The 20,233-nt window shown below is 36.8% G+C and overlaps 2 protein-coding genes across 3 annotated transcripts in view; both read right to left on the reverse strand.

Moving 5' to 3' along the window:
* Positions 1-20,233, reverse strand: part of FBXL2 (F-box and leucine rich repeat protein 2) — a 411,994-nt gene that overhangs the window by 103,853 nt on the left and 287,908 nt on the right. The window lies entirely within an intron of this gene.
* The window catches only part of PDCD6IP (programmed cell death 6 interacting protein), a 29,217-nt gene continuing 10,928 nt past the window's right edge, over positions 1,945-20,233 (reverse strand). The window contains exons 4-18 of one of the 2 annotated variants that reach the window (XM_066322358.1): positions 19,824-19,951; positions 19,080-19,233; positions 15,165-15,265; positions 13,346-13,462; positions 12,294-12,516; positions 11,425-11,548; positions 10,616-10,793; positions 10,094-10,205; positions 8,846-9,015; positions 7,850-8,098; positions 6,415-6,549; positions 5,422-5,516; positions 3,993-4,125; positions 3,432-3,637; positions 1,945-2,605 (exon numbers count right to left, since the gene is read on the reverse strand). In XM_066322358.1, the coding sequence (XP_066178455.1) occupies positions 2,440-2,605; positions 3,432-3,637; positions 3,993-4,125; positions 5,422-5,516; positions 6,415-6,549; positions 7,850-8,098; positions 8,846-9,015; positions 10,094-10,205; positions 10,616-10,793; positions 11,425-11,548; positions 12,294-12,516; positions 13,346-13,462; positions 15,165-15,265; positions 19,080-19,233; positions 19,824-19,951 (2,291 nt within the window). In that variant the 3' untranslated portion in view covers positions 1,945-2,439. Of the gene's footprint in view, positions 2,606-3,431; positions 3,638-3,992; positions 4,126-5,421; positions 5,517-6,414; positions 6,550-7,849; positions 8,099-8,845; positions 9,016-10,093; positions 10,206-10,615; positions 10,794-11,424; positions 11,549-12,293; positions 12,517-13,345; positions 13,478-15,164; positions 15,266-19,079; positions 19,234-19,823; positions 19,952-20,233 lie in introns of both variants that reach the window. The other variant, XM_066322350.1, reaches the window with a different exon arrangement.

Consider the following 20,233-nt stretch of genomic DNA (forward strand, 5'->3'; position numbering starts at 1 on the left):
AGAGAAACACCATGAAATCAGGTTTTCTAATGGATTTTTTTAATAAACTATAGAAGAACAAGGTAACATGTCAACCAAAGTCATAACAACTGCATGCTTAAAAGCAAATACATAACATGTCTCTGGATTTTTCTGTTCTCTTTAGAAAAAAAAAGAGAAAAACTGAACATAATGCATAGATTTCTACACATATTCAAATAATAGACTAAAGCAAGCAGGAACACAACTGGAAAAAATGTTTTGACAGTAATTCCAGATCTATGAAATTTTAAAAAGGAAATTTCAGTTCTAAGAATCTGTATGCTGGAACAAATGACTTACTTTATACAGCATGAAAATAAGTTTTATCAATTGAGGCACTAGAAACAAACTTACACAACAGCTCAAATGCATCTAATGTGTGAATTGAAAAACCTACAGCCCATGGCATACTAAAAATTAAGAATTTAAAAAGTTGCATTAGACTTGCACTTGCTCACATTGACACAGTGAAATTAGTGGAAAACTACTGTTTTTTCCAGTTAGAATAAAATCAGGTTCTGATTGCTGTTTCCAAACAGTTATCTTCCTAGCTTTTTCTCATTGTCCTCGCTTGCCTCATATCTTCTCATCAGGGGAAAAAAAATGGAGAGGTCTCTGTGCCACCCCATTCAGCAATGTTTATAAACAAATGCAAAGCACCTGTCTTTGTGCAGCGGTTTCATCTACAGTGCTGTACTCCCTTACTCCATCATGTTGCCCACATCACTGAGCTTCTACAGATTAATAAATTTGTTTAGAATTAGGTACTCAGTAAGTTCTATGAGGGGTGCTTATTTCTACCTTTTGACCAACATCTTCTATGGGGGTTAGCGAGTATTAAAGACAAGGAGTCTTCACACAGTAATAGGGATGATCACGCAGCAAGAGGAACTTGAGACAGAAAGAAAGGAGCTCATATGAATACAAATGCTGCTTTCTTTATGAGGAAGAATATTTATGATCCAGTGAGGTTTCCACCCAGATGCTACAATAACTGGCACCTCTAAACACCTACACTAAAATATACCTCGATATCTAAATCAGGCACTTTAGTAGAAAAACAAAGGAGTAACTTTTAGTAACACAGGTACTGTGATAGTAACTCTGTAAGGCCAGAATATCTTGTATGAAGCATTAAGAAAAATTAACTGCCCCACAGAACCAACTCTTATCAAGGGCTAAATGAAAGGAGAGTCCCTCATTAGATAAGCCTGTTAAAAAAAGAAAAGGCTGAAAATGGTTAGCAAATATTTGGTAGAAGCCATTAATTCCAAACTTAGATTCTTTGCTACCTTATGTAAAATGCAGTGCAAGGTTATTTATCCCTTGAGATGATGAATCCAAAAGTAAACATTCAATGTGTTTTAATTTACAAGGTTTTCTTCCCCCAAACCACTCCCCCTCCCAAAAAAAGTTTCTCCACTGATAACAAGCTCCCTGAGGGAATATATGAATTTTTTCAAGGGGAAAAAAGCAATCATTTAAAAAACAAACTGCAAAGCTCCAGCAGCAATCAATAGTTGCCCTATCTTGAGCCATAACACATTTCCCACCACCATTTCTTTGGAAAACACAAGTTAGAACAACTACTCACTGGTCCTGTAAGAGGACCCTGAACCTCCCTTCTTTTACATAGTATCCTGCAGATGACAGTAACCATTCTTTTAAAATCCTAATGAATGTATTCCAGTCCAATACACTTCAAAGTTATAGGAAAATTCTACCTCTAAGACTTCATCTACCAACACTTAAAGGGTTAATTATAGATTCTGTCACAAAAATACAGAATCAAGGAACAGAGGTGGAAATTCACTTGTAAGGCTAAACCCTTGAGAACTTCTTTATGGTATGAAAGTCAAGGGACAAATGAAACAATCTACAGACACACAAAACACATTTTTATGGTAATGAGAATGCCAAGTGTTTAAACCGTTCTTAATTTATTTCTTTTTACTGATGATTTACAAGGCCTTGATTATTAGACAAAATAGCATATTTTAACTAAACTAAAAAAATACAAACCAGTAGAGCATAGAAGGAAATGCTATATGGTTCTGTAGAATACATCACACCAAGTGCACACACTGCTTTGTTTTTTCTCGTCCGAACCTATTCATTACTTACAGGATTTTTGCAAACCAAAAAGACTTTTGGTCTAACTAAATGTAGTGTACCACTTCAGACCGCTGAATTAGGCTCGAATTCTGGCATTAGTCTATGGTCTAAACCACTGCAGTAGATCTTTCAAAGAGTTTAGTGTCATAAAAACTGATATAGACAGTTTGGAGCAGTTAACAAGAGACAGGAGTAATAGCTGCATACAGTTCAGTATGGTACACTAATGGAAGCTAGAAGTTTTAGTACACTTATTGCCAATTTCTCCCAAATTTTAACAAGCAGAGCTTCTTTGCAGAGACATTATTGCTGATAATAAGGCTGTTGAGGAAAAGGGTATCCAGGTTGTTGAGGTGGTGGATATGGTGGTTGTCCAGGAGTTTGGTACACGGGTGAGGGTGCATATGGCAGATTATACTGACCATACATGTATGGATTATAGCCCATCGGCATTGGCATCTGGCAATACCTGCGTGGGGGGAAAAAGAGCATACCTGAGTTGAAAAACACTGATGATGGTAATTCACAAAAACAATGCATTAATAAATACAAACACACGTGCAATCTCCACAAATGCTTTTCTTTCATTTCACTTCAAGTGCAGCAGGAAATGTGGTAACTTTCAAGGAGCAAACATGAAAACCATTACAGTGTGCGGAACAGAAATGCAGACAGAAGGTGGAGTAAAGGCAACTTGCTGGAACTAGAACTGATCTAAACTGATTCTCAAATGTTTAATAACACTGTGCATATTTCAACATTTCCTGAGCCTGCTACCGAAGGAGAGCACAGCTGCCTTCAATTCCTTGTGATGACACCAGGAAGATGGAAAAAAGCATCAGAAGAAAGCACATTACTCAACTGGAATTTTCTCTGTATTTTTCATTATCTTAGTATCATACTAAAGACTTGAAAAATGAGATATGCCAACAGTTTTGAGATAAACACTACCAAATGACTATCTGAGTGTTGGCAATAATCAAAAAACCATGGTTAAGGAAATGCACCCATATTTTCCTTCTCCTTTAAAGAAGATGAACTATGAACACTTAAAATGAACATTCCCACAGAAGTTACAAGCAAATGATTCCTACAAGAGTTACATGATTAAAACTAACAAAAAACAAACAAAAAACCAACCAAAAACATAACAAACAAACAAACCAACCCCTTGCCTCAAACAGCAAACACATCTTCAACTTTAACAGTAACTAATGTCAAAATGTCACGCACAAGAAAAAGTGCTTTTAAGTAACAGGATGACAAAAATCTGCTTAAGTGCTCCTGTAACTTACCCTGGGTATCCGGGATAAGTTGGGTAAGGTGGTCCCTGGGCCTGGGAAGGTGCAGTGCTTGCTGCAGGTGCACTGGCTCCTGGAGTAGGAGCTGGAGCAGCAGCAGGAGCTGCAGCTGTTCCAGAGGGTGCTAATGCAGAAGAGGAACTGCTTGCTGCAGAAATCACTGGTGGTGGAGGCCGTGCTGGTGGCTGTGGTTTAGTCCCCTAAGAAGAGAAAGTGAATTAAGCTGCAGCTTCTTTACCAAAGTCTTGGAATCAAAAGCTGTGGTTATATGATTAAGATTTTTATTTTCAACAGATGTTCTAGATTTTGTCTACACAGATAATGCAAAGCATCTAAAAAGCAGTAAGTTTATAATTTCAAATCTAAAAATTATGAATAGTACATAACATACCTCTCTGCAAAGCCTAAAGATTTTGCCCTTTATTTCACTTCAACACATTTCCACCTACACCAATATATGGTCTAAGGAGTGAACACATGAATTACAGATCAGTTTAGCGTTCTCAAGTACAGACCCAGGATTTTCAGCCCACTAGTTCTGTAGCATGTATTTACCACCATGGTTCTCGGGGCTGGAGTGGGAGTGGGTGACGCCGCTGGCTTACTTCCTGCTGCTGGCGTGGTCTGATACGTAGGCAGTGGAATGGAGGGCGCGCTGGGCTCCCTAGCAATGCTTTGCTGCAAATCTCTATTCGAAATAAAAGAGCAAACATGCAGCTTAGTTTAAGAATTGTTTGTTACACTCTGCAGCAAGTTATGCCAAAAAGATGCAGTAGAGTTCGTCTAATATTTAAAGGATCATCACTGAGCTAGCCTAAACTAAATCTGGAGTCCAAATCACTTCCACAGAAACCATCTTCTAGCCAGCTCTCTGATTAACTGATACACTTATTTTCTAATAACGTCTTCATGCTCTCCCTCAGTACTGGGTATAGATCACAATATTAGCCAAAACAGTAAAAGAGCACAGCAAGACTCAGCTGAATGTTTTATCAACACTAACCCTACAGACTTAACACAGAGTGTAAACATAGTAGAGATGTGAAATATGCAGACCGCTGCCTTCGTTAGGCAGCCTAACAGCTTCCAAACTACATGAATGTAGGAAGCCAAATAAAGGCAGAAGGGGTTGTAACTCAGACTTCATTTACGAACACAGAGCCCAAATGAGAAACAACAATTCTACAAAGGATCAAGTCAGGAATGGTAAAAATTGAGGGTTGAGCAACCCATTTCTAAGATGGCAAGTATAAAGAACAGCTGCAGTTCCACCAACGAAGATTTTAGTAACAAGTCCTTTCTTACAAAAGGCTATGTGTTTTGCTAAAGAACACTGATTAAATGGCAAATTATGCTTGCCTCTTACAAGAAGAGCCTAAAAATCACATCTGAAACACACTATACTAGGTCTGATCTTATGTACAGAACAATGACAACATCAAACACTCTCACATGAAGGACAAAACCTGCTTCTCTCCCCACCATTGTAAGCAATCCACATATCTAAGCAATGTTGAAGTATGAGACTAGAGCAGACTACAGAGCAGTAGTAGAATACTCATGCTTTTCCCCCCATCACACTGAACACATGGAAGGAAATCATATGATGAAGCATCTAATTTCTCAAACAAAATTGACAGCAGGAGCAGAGTGCAGAAAGCAGAAGTTCTCAAATGAAAGAATGAAATAAAATGAGTAACAAATGCATGCCAAAAAGAATAGAGTGAAAGCATAACAGGAAACAGATTCATGCTAAACTGCACATAAAACTGTAGAGCAGACTTCAAAGTAATTTTTTCCATTTATTTCCCCTATCACTTTCCAAAGAGTGGACTAGGATTAAAGTAAAGAAGTGATAGCCTCAGCACACCTATTCTTCCTTTCTCATTTCATCACGTACCATAATAAACATGTCCCCAAAGGTAATTTTCTGATAAATACTCTAACGTTTCTGCAATGCTTAAACAAAACATTTAAATCTTACTTGAGCAGTTCATCTCTTTCAGTCTTGCGAGCAAAGATAATGTCACTGCACTTGTTCTGGAATTTCAGCAGGATTTCTGTCAGCTCATTGTAAAACTAGTAAAAAAAAAAAAAAAAACCACAGTATGCTCAATCAATACTTTCAGACTCCATGCTGGCATACTTCTACATATTGATCCAGCTATAGGTGTTGCACTATTAAAGTGCTCAGAACCTGCCATTCCAATAAAGTTTGCTAGCACATTCTACTACACATTTCAAAACCAAAATTAGTCAGCTGTTGTTGCCCATCCTTGTCATATCAGAAAATTTTACAGGGGTTTGTGTGTATGTGTGTGTGTAAACATAAAAATAGCTTAGGATAACTAAAAAATGTATTAAAAGCAGAGCAAAACTAGATCACTTTTGGTGTTGAAGTACTTATTTTTGTTAAGGATAATTGTTTATTTTTAATTTTTATTGCTCTCAGTTCCAGGCATTTAATTTGTATAGATATCTCACAGGTTGGATTTTTTCTATTTAATGAGCTATCAATAAACCAGCAAAAAATACTTAGTAGAGAAGCCATAAGACACCTTCTAGAACCCCAGATCAAAAAAAGCAAGCTAAATACAGCTCTCATTATTTCTCATGTCTGCAATAACAACATTTAAAACAACAATTTTATAAGGTGATTAAATACCATGGGAGAACAGATAAAAGAATTTTCCAGATAAAATGGCGCATGTGGGTACTTCAGCATCATTTATTCAGCTGTAATTAACACCTTATCCTATTGCTCAGAAAAGCTTACTTTTCACATAGGAACAAAGAAGCATTTCACAGCTCTTGAAACAATCAAAATCCAAGCAACTCATCGTCCTTGCTTTAGTTGTAAAATCCTCAAAAATGCATCTGTCAGCTACCATGCCTCCAACGTTTATTATGATTTTTTATTCACATCTCATTGTATACATAGAAAAAAGTTATTTCGATCCCTTAAGCTTTACCATACCTTTGTGCCTTCTTTTAAATTGCCTACAAGTTCCACGAAGTTGTCATTTGCTACAGCTAAGTTCTTCAAGACTTCTTCTCTTAAATTAGATTCATTGTTTGATTGTTTCATCTTTGAAAAATCCTGATAAGCATTCTTAAAAGAAGAAAACAAAGAAGCAGTGCAAATAATGCAAGCTAAGATTCTGTATGGTTTTCTTTTTCCTCTTAGTCATTGCTTCTGTTTTCCCCAATACCTGCTTTTCCTCATCTCCCATCCACACTGGACTTCCATACTTACTAACTGCTAAGCACAGTGACGATTATAATGTATATTTCAAAACTGTACATACGTTAATTTGCTGGCAGTAGGTATCGCCAGTTAATTACCTGTTCTGTTGTGGGCTGCCTTTAATCACTCAAGCTCATCCTGCAGGCTGTCTTTCCAAGGCTATACTAATTAGGCTCTCTCCTGTACTAACTTCCATTGATATTCATAAAATCATACTGAAAGTCAGTATTTTCAAGAAGCATTACTTCAAATTTGGTTGACATTGGCAAGCTATGAAAAGGACAGGGAAGAGGAAAACTTACAGAAGCATCACCTATTTACATCTCAGTTCTTACAGGAAAATAAACAAGCAAACTAAAAACACTGTTTTAATTGCCAGAAGCCAATAAAGTTGAACTACAGGACATTCAAACATTAAAGTAACACTCATCAAGATTTTTTAAGTATGTTGTGCTAAAAAATATCCAAACGTAAAATCCTTGCCAAACATGGTGTATTATGGCCATTTAAGAAAAATTTTTTTCCTGACAGGAAAAGGTCTCCATCATTACTCAAGCTGCCATTATCTTTTCTCCAAGCACTAAGACTTTCTCTTTTGCCAGATGTTTCAGGTACCTGCCTCTGATAAATTAAGACTGAATTTATAAATAAACTTTGGAAAATGCTATTACATTTTATTTCAATGATCTCTGCATATACTGGAAGTCAAGCATATATTGTAAAGACGAAATAGGAATAAATCAAGCTGTTCTTCAGAGACCCAAAATGTCTTCTAGTAGACAGTAAGGACAGGTCTCCTGTTATCCCAGAAAGAATTAAAATGGAGTGAGGGGAAAAACCAAAACAAACCCAGAAACTTTTAAACACACCATTTAAGCTTATTTCAAGGACAAAACCATCTACAGAATTGTGCCAAGAAAAGGCCCATGAGCATTTACACTGGAGCTGTAGGGAGAGCCTACTAAATATTCCTATTTCTTTCAAGTGAACACAAAGTTATCTCTGTATTTTTCAGTGATCAAGGCATAAAGGAGTCTCAACTGACATATGACAGAATAAAAAGCAAAACAAACTTGAAAGTGAAGTGAGACTTTTAAAGTACTAGACAGGTAGAAGTATCATTGCTCTTAGTTTAGACGAAAAGAAAACATGGAAAGTGTTGTACCTGAATGTTTTTGAGAAGTTCTTCCTGCTTTTTTAGGGACTCCTGCACTTTCTGTGTGTAACTTCCATAAATTCTGTCCAATTCAGTCACAGAGATAGCCTCCTCATTTATAGCACCATCCTGCGCAAGTGCCGTCAGGAATTTGCTTGTCATGTCAAAATTTACAGATTTCAGGTCATTTTCCAGCTGTTCTCTCTCCTTCTTAACTTCGTCCAGACTGGCCAGCAAAGTTTTTAAGACATTAACAACCTAAGCAATATAAATGTCCTAAGTTAGCAGGTTTAGAGGAACTATTGGAGAAGTATAACCTATTAATAACTTGTTTCCGTCCTGCACTCCTCACTGATGCTGGCCATATTTCTGCATGAGTATTTGTTTATGAATGTGTTTAAGGTGAGAAACCAGGACAAAATGTGACAAAACAAAAGGTCTTCAAGCATTTCTCAAGCTATATTCTCTTCTACAGGTTTGCTTCTGCTAATAAGACTGAATTAGTGCAAAATATTTGGGTTTTTCTTAAGTTGATCAGACATCTTCCAATAGGATACGCAAAGATAGCAGCAAAAACCACTGACTTTGAATCATTACTATGAGGAAAATAATAATATTTCTTTAGATGAGCCATTAACATCTTGGAAAGTAAATTGTTGTAATTGCTGAATACTTTAAAGTACTGAGCCATATTTTATGTTATCCCAAGAACACAAGCATTACATCTCACTTCCCTACATAACAAAAATATTCATGGCTCCTTTTATAATAGGCAACCCGTCTTGCTGTCTATGGTGATTGACTTTGTTCACATTAAATGTAACAAACTATGCTTAAGAAGATTTTAAACATGAAGACAACTTCTTTTCCAAATGATAGTTACCTCATGTATCAACTGAGACAGAAACAAGAGCAGCTAAGGATCAGCTTACCAATTCATGCAAGTTTACTTTGTTAGACAAACAGCACTTCTATTCAAAATAGAAACAGATTTCACTGCTTTACCTCATTTCCCTGTAGTGTTTTTGCTGGGTTGGCAGAAGGAATTGCTGCATTGAGTTCTGCCTCTGGCTTACACAGAAGTGCAATAGTATCCCGGTGAGTCTGATAGCGCTCCTTCACCTGCCCATCTGCTTGCACAGCTTTATTCAAAATATTATGGTAATTGGCTCCCTCTGGGGGCAAGAGGAAAAAAAATACTTTATATCATTTCAAAACCTGTTTCATCCAATCTTGCACCTGAGCAGTTTTTGTGCTTTTCAGCAAGTCATCATACATTTTTATAAGCCTGCACAGTATGTAAGACTTTCACATAAAATTTAGGCTTCTGAATTATGTTTTTAAAAGGGCATAAACTAGGCATCTATATTAATTCTCCAGTGAAGCATATGAAGTTATATGAATGAACACTGGTTTGAGCTACTCTGCAGATTTAAACCTCTGTAACTTTGCAAGACCAAATCAGTGGTATCAGTCCCTTGTTAGTATCAAAAAACAGCACGTATCAAGCACACAGAAAACGTGCTGTAGTGATGATTTTAAGTAGTTTGACCTAATGGCTGGGGGCGGGGGGGAACCCAACAAAAAAACCTAACCAAATAAGTAAATAAATAAATCCCACCAAATTAGAGACAACACACTGATGGAAAAAAACAGATTACTGGGAAGGCAGGCATTTTTCACTTTGTTTGCCTTCTGAAACTTCGGCATGCATGAGTATGAAACAGAGTGACTCAGAGTCCCCAGACAGATGCAAAGGAGACACCAACCAGGCCTTTAAAAGCAGTTAGCCGGTTATCAGTTTACAGAATTTTAAGGCACAACAAGTGCAAGTCAACCAACCACCATACACCACGATATGGACATTTGGCAGCCATGCAGCACATCTCTCACATCTCTCTACCCTTACTCCAGCTGAGTCACTCTCCCATAGCTCCCTTCTACTTAGCCCAAGTAGCAGGCTTGAACTATGGTTTTACAATGGTAAGAAGGCCCTTATTTTATAGGCTTTAAGGCTTAACCTATATGCAAAATGTACATACACACCAAGGCAGCAAAAGCAGCAGCAAATTCCCTGCTGTCCCATCCTCTTTCAGCTCCAATTAAAACCGCAGACTGCAATCAGGATATTTTGGCATAACTTGCCTTAAACTGAAATTTGTGAATTTATAGATAATATCAGAGGTTTGATAAACTACTTAAATTTACACTGTGGACATCTTTAGAACCCAAAGCATGAAACACGGACTTTACCTGCCCTCAGAGGCTTATAGAGTTCATTGGATGGTGTTCTCTGCCAGCGTTCTTTGAATTTTGCTCGCAGGTCATTGTCTGTAGTTTCTTCTTCATCTAATAATCTCAGAGACTGCAAAAGCAAAATGTCACACACATTAAGAGCTGTTTTAAACATAAAATAGCTACAAAATATGCTGCTAGTGTAGAAAACAAAAACTGTCTATACATACTTCTAAAATATAACTTGACAAATAGAAAACAGGCAGGAAAGGAACAAATCACTTATATTTCTTTAGAATGTTTTCCTAATGCTTCCCCGCCTCCACCAACTTATTTAAAAAGAAAATATTTGTAAGGAAACATCCACATGTGACAGCAAAGTTTTTGTATGGGCTGAATGTTTAAATAACATATTTTCCAAGTGTTATTAAAGTTACAAGCATTTGAATAACTGTGCACTTTTTCTGTTGTCATTTAAAGTGACATATTCAGTGGAGACGTATTTTAAGGATGCTTTAGTATAGTGGGTTTTGGGCTTACTTCATCTAGAATTTCTTTGTTCCTTTGCAGCAGTTCAGGCAGATCTTTGATCAGCTGATCAATAGTCTGAATTCCCCCCTGTTCAATCACAGACTTAGACTTGTTCAAAATAGACTGAGGAACAGTATCACCAGACACATCTTCAATAGCAGCAGGAAGATTGAGGGAAGCCAACACACTGAAAAAGTCAACGTGTCAAATAAACAACTTTTATCCCGAAAATAACACTGCAATCTAAACAAACAATCACACAGTGAATTATAATGGAAATGGAGTGTAATGCACGCCTAGGCTGAAATTTCAAACGTACACCTCACTAAAATTACATTTCAAAACTCTTCAAAAGCCAAAGAAATCCTAGTCTTTTAGCACTTACAAAACATGGCAAACGTTTTAGGTAGTGACTGGTACACAAAAGAAACAACTGCCTAAAGTTACATTGCTATCTCTCAGCTTGGTACAATTTTTTAATAATTATTTATTTTAATGAACTTTTTTTAATGACCATTGGAATATGAAAATCCATCTGGATTAATAGTACCGGAACTTTTTATGAGCAAGTGTTGAACTCCTAAAAAATTAGGAAAGATGGAAGAAAAAGAAATACTACTTGTTTTTAATAAGCTTTCAGATTTAACACCTACAGAAAAGTAGTTCTAAATCCCCTGTTACAGTTTAAGTTTGCCAGTCTACCATACAGTAATGAAAAAATACTGCTATAACCTGGATATCCACAGGCTGCAAGGCACCCAGGACTTACAGGCCCTGCACAACCCCTCTTGAGAAACTTAACAAGAAGCCATATTTACCCATTTGCCAGATTTGTGGCTTCTCTCATCTGGGCTATTGACCTGTTTACCAGATCTGCCTTCCTCTGGTTATAAACACTCACAGATTGCTGGACTTGCAATGGAACCATCTTCTCAAACAGGTCTGGAATTAAAGTAGTATATATTACACAAACTGCATTATGAAAGTACAAGCACAAACATCTTTGCAATTTTTTTTTTGTACAGATTGTACTACAGAGACTGACCTAAACAGTTTAAGACACTCTCCTCCTACTCCCCAACACATCTTAAAAGCAAAAATCTATTTTTAAAGGCCTTTAGATTCCAGTTTTTAAGGCTGAACAGAGTTCAAAATAATTTAAAGACAATACATTTACACCAATTATAGGGCTACAAATCAGATTTGCCTTAAGAATTCATCTCTATGTTTGTTTCATTAAAGGAAAAATATGAGAAAGGTAAGAGAATTTCTTCACAACTCATCTGTGGAGTCAACAAACTGAAATTTTTCAGCTTGATGGAAGACCAGCAACAAGGTTAGTTAATACTGTATAACTTGGTACTATACCCTACAGAACTTTTCCTTCTGAAATTAAAAAGATTTGTTTAATATAGAAAATACAATTGCTGAGAAAATCTTAGAGAGATCTTTAAGAGAATCATGTATTTCAGGTAAGAAGTTTCAGCCTGTGCTTTATTGCACTTACCATCAAGAACAGCAACAACAATCACCTGCAGAAGAAAAGCTGCAGTTTCAAAACCACAGCTGTACCCTTAATAGAATGCAAAAGGTAAATATTTATTTTTTGTATGGGACAAATAAACTTTGCTGGCCGTGTGTTTTACAAGGTAACAATTACCCTGTGCCCTGCACACACTTAGCTTACCAGTGAATTTCTGACTGAGTGGAACAACAACTGGAGTAGACTTCACAAGACTGGCTTTTCCAATGGGCTCCAAATCTTTCAGGTCAGGAACTCGGTCATGGTAAATGAAGTCATTGTCTTTTTTGGCAGCTGCAAGTGCACGGTTGATTTTGTCAACCAGTTCTTTAACATTTATATACTCATCATAGCGAGATGCCACCGTTTTCACCAAATCTGCTGCATGCTAAAAAAGATTTAAAACACAGTTAAAATAATACATTTTCTTTCTCCCTTTCATATACTCTTAAGAAAACAGATGAGCATAAAAAAAAGAAGCTTCAAGCTCCATCCTGCACAGTTGATAAATGCATAAGGGTAACTTTCATGATGTCAACACAATCATCTTATATAAGTCTGTTGAATTTCCTGAATATCAGTAGATACACAGTGCACATGGATTTTCACAATCGGTTGAAGCAGCATTTCACATATTTATTTTCCAAAAGATCCGGACCCCTGAAGGAAATAGCTCATTTTAGCCATTTTTTTCTCTACTGTACTTAAAATATGAGATGCCCTTGTTCATTACAACATCTCTATCTGATACCCTCTAGAAACCAGATATAGAAGGGGATAAAAACTATAATGACTAAAAAGAGAATTGCTGTACAATTTAAAAATTACTCAGATTTAAAGCAGAATACCAGCAAAAGAACTAGGTGTAGATCAGGTAGAGTTTTAACCTTTGGGTATTTTTAATAACATTACATAGGAAAATTTATCAACAAATCTGTCATATTAGCTGTACTGAGATATGAATCTATGCAATCGTGAAGACAGAATTTAACATGTCAAGCAGTATCAAATTGCCCCAAAATCACTAAAATATGTCTCTACAAAGGTTAGTGAGGTGCCTTTCATCTTTGCAGCTGATAATAATTCAATTCATGTAATAAACATGTTCAACAATTGCTGAATATATTTCATTCCTAGTTATTTGGATTTCAGATCTCCAACCCAGCTTTTCAGGATTACAAGTTTTTCCATGTTTTTCAGAGAAGACAGTTACTCACCTGTAACCTCCCAATTTCTTCACCAAATTTCTTCTGTTGTTTTGCCAGGATAGATTGATGATATTCTGCATTGGCCTGCATAATACAGTGCTTTGCAGCCAGAACAGGAAACACCTCCTGGAAATAAAAATACTGACCAGGGGAAAGTCCAACCACATTAACCACCACATTCAACATGGGATGCAGGAAGAAAAAGGAAGAAGAAAAAGAAATTAGAATCACCCAATTAATGGTTTAGATAGGTTAAAACATGAGAGGTAAATGTCAGAGATCATGTGGCTTTGCATGGATTGAATTTATTTTTTTTTTATTTGCTGTTGCAAAATTCTTGGTGTCCATTATTTTAGATGACCTACAATTTAAATTCAAGCCATGAAGTCACAACATTTACTTCAAAGATAAGAAATGCATGCATGTAGTAGAAAGGACAGTTGCAAGAACACACCCAAATACCCCCAGACAAAGCCAAGAGAGTGTTCTTAAGAAATGGAGGTGGGTGGAAAGGCAGATCTTGTAGGGGTTTTTTGGTTTGATTGTTTTTTAATTAAACAAAGTAATTACACTTGAAACAGCAGCTGGCCTACCAAGAAAGCAACTACAATTATGAAAGGAAAGAACAAATAAAAAAGACCAGTAACTATTGACATGGAAAGCAACTGTAAAGTCATCTTTAGACTTTATATAAATGCACTTATCTTTGCAGGAGTACCAACCAAGACATGAAGAAAACATTACGCTGCAGCGCACAGCACAGATCTGGTCTTAGATCAAGGATTTGGCTTTACTGTTTTATTTCTTAAATCAAGGAGCACTGGAAAGCCAGAGTGATATTTTAAAGACCTCAGTATACAAAGACCTGTTTCTTCACATTTGTGCAAACTTGCTGCTCTCCCAGAGATGGAAAAATAACATTTTAAAAAAAGAGTACATTTAGGAGACAAAGCTGTCTGGAAGGCCTTGCAACTGGAATTCCAACACATCCAATCAACCTTGCTGTCACACTCCTAAACATGTAACTGTTCTCAGAGCTGGTGTTAACCAGCAAACCTTACATTCTTTCAAATAATCATTTGACAGATTACTTTGCAACTGGAATAAGGAACAGATCTACAGCTTAGAAAGGTACACAACAACAAAAGATAAAGCAATGGCTTTATTATAATATCTCACTGCCTGTCAAAAATCATCATGAACAACACGTGAGAAATATTTAAAGAACACAAGAAAGATCTTTCTACCTCTTCCAAAACCAACAGCATTCAAATGAACAGTCAAGATTAAATTAGGATATTTTACAAGTATCAAGATTGTTATAGGGTAGTGCAAGAGAAGGCAGGCAGAAGGACAGAAGACACCCACTGACTTTCAGTCATATTTTTTGCAAACAGGTGAGTAACAGTACCTCTGTATTCATGCTGTACTCAATCTGAGAGCAAATTTCACATGGAAACTCTGAGACTAAGAAGCCAATTAAGGCCAAATAGAAAGCGTTAGCTTGAAAACAGATTTAGTAAGGCATTAAGTTCTAAGAATGCATCCCTAAGTAACACCATAACCATTTGAAGTGCACTTTAATGAAATGCATTACAAATAAATGCACCTCATGTAATAAGATCTTACTTATTAAAAAAAAAAAACCTCACACTCTTTTGCCCCCTCGATTCTTCACTGTTTTTCAAATTACAAGTTCATTTCCCTTAAAAGCAGCTATATGTCAGCTTGAGAATATATATTTTAAGTCTTTCATTAAGTACATCATAAACAATAACAGTTATTCACAATAACAACATATCCCATATTATTTCCATGAGTTACTAACCTTGGGCAAAGTATCTTTATATTGACACTGTTTGTAAGCATCACCATAGTAATCTGCAGCTTGATTTGCTAGTTTAGCTATGATACCATCTTTCATTTTATCTGTGAAGAAAAGGAGAAAAGAACAAGATCATCATTGGTTTTTACAACTGGTTTATGTCATCTTCAAACAGCAATAACTGCATTTTAAGTGTTCAGCTTGTTCAGCTTTACATAATAGCTCAAAGGTTGGATCCCAATCTTCCCTCTTGAAATCCAGCAGCACTTTTCAGAATTTCTACTTCAGTCATGATACCAAATGTCCAGTCAGTTGTACAAGAGATCTTTTGGCAGCTGTAAGCATTTATGCACAATTAAGACTGATGCTTTACCTCAAACCAACGGCAAAGTGCCAATAAAAGCCACAACAATCCCACTTATAACTCAGGCAGCTTGCTCCCACCCCTTCCTTGTGCCAGCACAAGCACTTGGGCAGCCATAGTCAACAAACTTGGCTGAACTCCAAATAGCAAAATAGGTTTTATTTTCAGCAAGATCTGTTCCTAACCCAGTTCCATGTTAAGACTCTGAAAAACTGCAACAGAGGAGAAGGGACTGGTGCTTTCCATTGCAGCCCACACCAGTGTTAGCTTACAGCAAATATAGAAACACCATTCCTAGACATGAATAACCACAGCTCCTCAAAGTCATATCCACTACTTCCTATCAGTGTGTGTGCCTATCTGCAGTAGTATCCCCTGCCTCACACCCTTACCCTGTTCCTGAAGCCAGAGCTGCTAGAATAGGAACATTCTGCAGCTCTCCATCTCCTTTTATAATGGTGGAAGGCACTACTGGTAGTGCAGGCTGGAGATTATCTCTTTTATAAAGGAGATAAAGATAAGCTCCGGCCTGCACTAGCAATTCAGCCTTCCAAGAGAAGGCAGGCACTCGATGCAAACGCTGGCTGTCCCCTCTAAAGAGCTGTACCTGCTGCCTCTGGCGACCCTTAGGTATTGACATACTGATAAGCATGACTGTGGACTATGGGGAGATTAGGAATTCAGCAGAGTATGCTTACCTGCCAAAATTCAACCAAAAGAATTCCCAAGTGGTCTGCTCACACCAGCATATTCACACATCTATCTACATTTCAGATATGAGGTGTGATATAATATATTTAGTTTCTATGAGGCAAACATGTTTAAGGTATGCCAGAAAGATCTTTTCACTGAGGTACAGGATTTAGAGGACAAACTGGGAGAAAGTAGCTTATGAGATATATAACCTTTCTTCTTTGCTAGAATGGTCCTCTCTGATGCAGTACATATTCAATAAAGCCAAACCACACAAAAAACTTAAATAACTTTTCCTTCCAGCTCCACCAAGTGTGCAGTAGTTACATCTTCCTTCCTATAGCTGGATCATTAAGAAAGGAAAAAATACTGGCATGTTAATTACACTTCCATTAACAATGAAAATGTTAGAGGAGATTTATTTACCCATGCAGACAACTCAGAACATATCTTTCACTATTAGAAGCTTTAGTTTTTCCTCAGGTATCTTTAAAATATTGCAGCCACAAGGTAAGTAAACATTCATTTATTCTGAACAGCAAACATGTTCAGACTTGAAGACACTTACAGAAAACATTAGGAAAGGCTCAGAAAATAAAATTAACTGGCCTGTTAATTTGTAATGAAGTTCAGTATAACTGAACAATTTGGCTTCTGCTTTCTTTTAACTTCTAGATAAACTCAGTTCTAGCAGAAATATGATTGTAATTGCTAAGCTGATAAATGGCCTATCTCATATGAGAGAAAACCCAGAAAATTCCAAGTTAAATAGTCAATGCAGCAAGAACCTTAACTTCTGTTTTGAGATGTAACTTTGAAGGATTTGCGATTGAAAAATAGGTTTCTGAAGTTAATCATATTGTCAAACATGATTCTTTCATGAAATACCTTTCCCCTCCAGAGAAAAGAACCTAAATCCAGCAAAATCTACAGCCTTCATAAACAGATGACTGTTAACCTTACTGTCCTGCAAACACTGTGAGACTTGTGGTCTTTGGAGTAATCACAAAAAATCTTCAGTTCACTGGGCACATCTGGGGTTTGGATCAGCCTTGTGTCCTAGGGTGACTTCATGATGCTTGTGCCCCAAATAGTCTGTTCTGTTTATGTTGGATATTGTGTTCTGTGCCTTTAAGAGTTATTCTGAGAGCAAAGGGGAGAAAGAAGCAGCCCAGAGTTTGTTTTGAGAAACAGCATTCACTTCTACATATTCTGCTTCCAGACTGTGTTTGTCTGAGGCACAGACAGCAGCAGGACAGTTAGTTTTAGCTAGCTGAGGCAAAGAAGCTCCCTGGACTGTTTTTTTTTTTTTTTTCTTTTTCTTGGGACTGTTTAAACCTGTCCTGGAATGAAAAAACCCAGGAGAGCATCAGGAGCTCAAGCCCACTGGGGCCTGGACCTCAGCATTTTCCAGTGCCAGAGCATCTGGAACCAATAACAGAGAGAGCCGAGCTACACCCATGGCAACAACTTTCTCAATTTGTCATCTCACTTCAGAACAAGAGGCTTTATTGTTTCATATTATTAATTTTTGGTGCTTGTGGACACTTTCTTTGTTTCTTCCACTTTTCTCTGAGGAGATTTTTCTCCCGGACTAATGGGGGGTGAGGCTGTTTGGGTTTGCTTCCCAGAGAGACACTATTTGGAGGTTTCCTCCCAAATTTCCCCTAAACCAGGACACCTTGTTTTGTCTTTTCCGTGTTTTGGAAAAAAAGAAATTGAGACAGTGACAACCTATTTGCCATGCAAAATGAGGGATGCACCTGCTCCATTCCTGAAGGAAACGTTTCAGGCATTTGTTGTACAAATTTATTTCAAAGCAATACCCTAACAGCCAGAGACTAAAATACGACTACGAGCATGATAAAGAATAAACATAATTTATCAGCTGGCTGAAGGACAACAGTTTTTTGTTGAGATTCTCCTGAAGGCAGAAAAGCTACAACAATTTTCAGGGACCTTTCCTGTGAAGACAAGAAACAGTGCAATTATGATAACCCACATCTTCCTCTAAAGTATTCCAAATTATGTCAGGAGGGACAGCCATTTGTGGGCAATCACATTGGGCCTCTATGTCCTTAGTTCTACTCTTAAGTACCTCTAACTTCAATATAAATAACTTTTTCTGAACAAAGAGAGAAGAGCAGAAGAGTAAGAAACTTTGTATCAAAAACAGTACCATTCCACTGAAAATTTCTTTGAAGAGTAAGTTCTCTAGCAGCTCTATTAAGATAGCTAGAATTTGAATGTGTATTTTACAATCAACCCTTAACATCCAGAGAAACGATTTTTTTGTTCTACCTGCAGAATTTCCCTTTCCAAGATCAGCTGGGCATTCTAAAAGATTTGGTCAAAGAGTTCTTCTGTTAAAAGCAGGAGCAATCAAACTGAATTTGCTTCCTTTCAACTCCTAGAAAAAATCTTCTTTGTTTCTAGCACAATAACCTCTTTCTAGATTCTTGAGAAATCATTCCTAGACAGAGAAGGAGGGGAGTACTTGCAAAACCCCTTAAGCACCATTTTTAGTACTTTCACTTCTTTCAGAAAATGCCTTTTGTTTTCAAGGGAGGAAGGGAAAAATATCATCCAGTAATATAATTTGTAAAGATGAAGACTAATGGTTTTGGACATAAAAAACCAGGCAGGAGAACTGCACTGTCAGGTGAACCCTAGAGAAATTCTTAAGGGACATCTGTATTTTGTGTTTAATGGCCTGCTAGGAGTACAGGGAGAATCAGAAAAGGCAAACATACCAACTTCTGAAACACCCTTGACAGGCTCTTACTAACTTAAAACACTTTTAAGTTTTTGGGGAAGTTGTAACATGCACTTAATTATACAAGCCAAAAACTAAAATATACCTCTTGTTGCTTTCAAAAAAAAGACTTCTTGGGCTTGAGCGAGCATAATAAGACTGAGAGTCCCAACTGTGTCTGGAGAGATGTCCACTGTAGGTTCTCGATTCAAGGCCGACAAAACTGTGTCTTTAATGTGTTGAAAAGCACCACTAGCAAACTAAGTAAAACAAAATAATATATTATCATCCATTCTTTTAATATACATTTTCTCACTAACAAATATAATACATACAAAAATACAAAGAAAAAGTTTCTTTGGTATATAGTCTCCCATTTATTGTTTAGCTGCTAAAAACAACTCTTTGTGATGTGACCTCTTGTTCTTAAAATGAGACACTTATCATGACAGACTATAAATAATGGCATTTTGGTTATACCTAAAAGCCTAAGATTTTAACACATTCCAGAAAGTAGTAAGAGATTATTACTGTAATACTTCTGAAAACTAAAATTTATACTAGCTGAAATTATTAAATCTTAAGCTGAATATTTAGTTACCAACTCTCTGGAGGGAAGGAGTATGGGTAGTATATAGAGCAACTCTACAAAATTGTATCCTCCAAATCTGATAAACAAATATGAGACAAGATCAGGTACACAGCAAATCCATCCTTGCAATTAAGAGCAAGAAAATAAGTACATATATTTTTTTATATATGTGTATATAGTTTCAAAATTGAGGGATGCTTTGTTTGCTGTTTTAATACGAATTCTGAATTCATAAGCAGAAGCAGTGAGCCTCTGTACCTGATAGTGCTTTGCTGCAGCTTTTAGTCCTTCATCATTATCCAGATTCTGTTCTGCTGCAATCTGGCTTGCCAGTGCTCCACAGTTGAATAAAACACAGGTCTTCTCATATCCCAAACTTGCCAGAGCTGCAGGAAAGACAGACAGTTAGCCAGACTGTTAAGAAAATAAACTTCAGTTCTCTAGCATCCTACAGACGAGACCAACACTACTATTATCAGCAAAGGTATCAACAGTTGCAAGTAAAAACAACCCCTCAGTCTTACTTAACTTTTCAAGTTGAAGTTATTTTCATTCTGATAGCTTTACAGAATCTAAGTTAGTACTACCACAAAATGTTTCCATGTGAGCAACTACAGAAAGTGACACAAAGCATAAAAGCAGTAGCATGAAAAGGTATCTAAAATAAT

Source organism: Sylvia atricapilla, chromosome 1 (genome assembly GCF_009819655.1).
Source record: "Sylvia atricapilla isolate bSylAtr1 chromosome 1, bSylAtr1.pri, whole genome shotgun sequence".
Classification (NCBI taxonomy): domain Eukaryota; kingdom Metazoa; phylum Chordata; class Aves; order Passeriformes; family Sylviidae; genus Sylvia; species Sylvia atricapilla.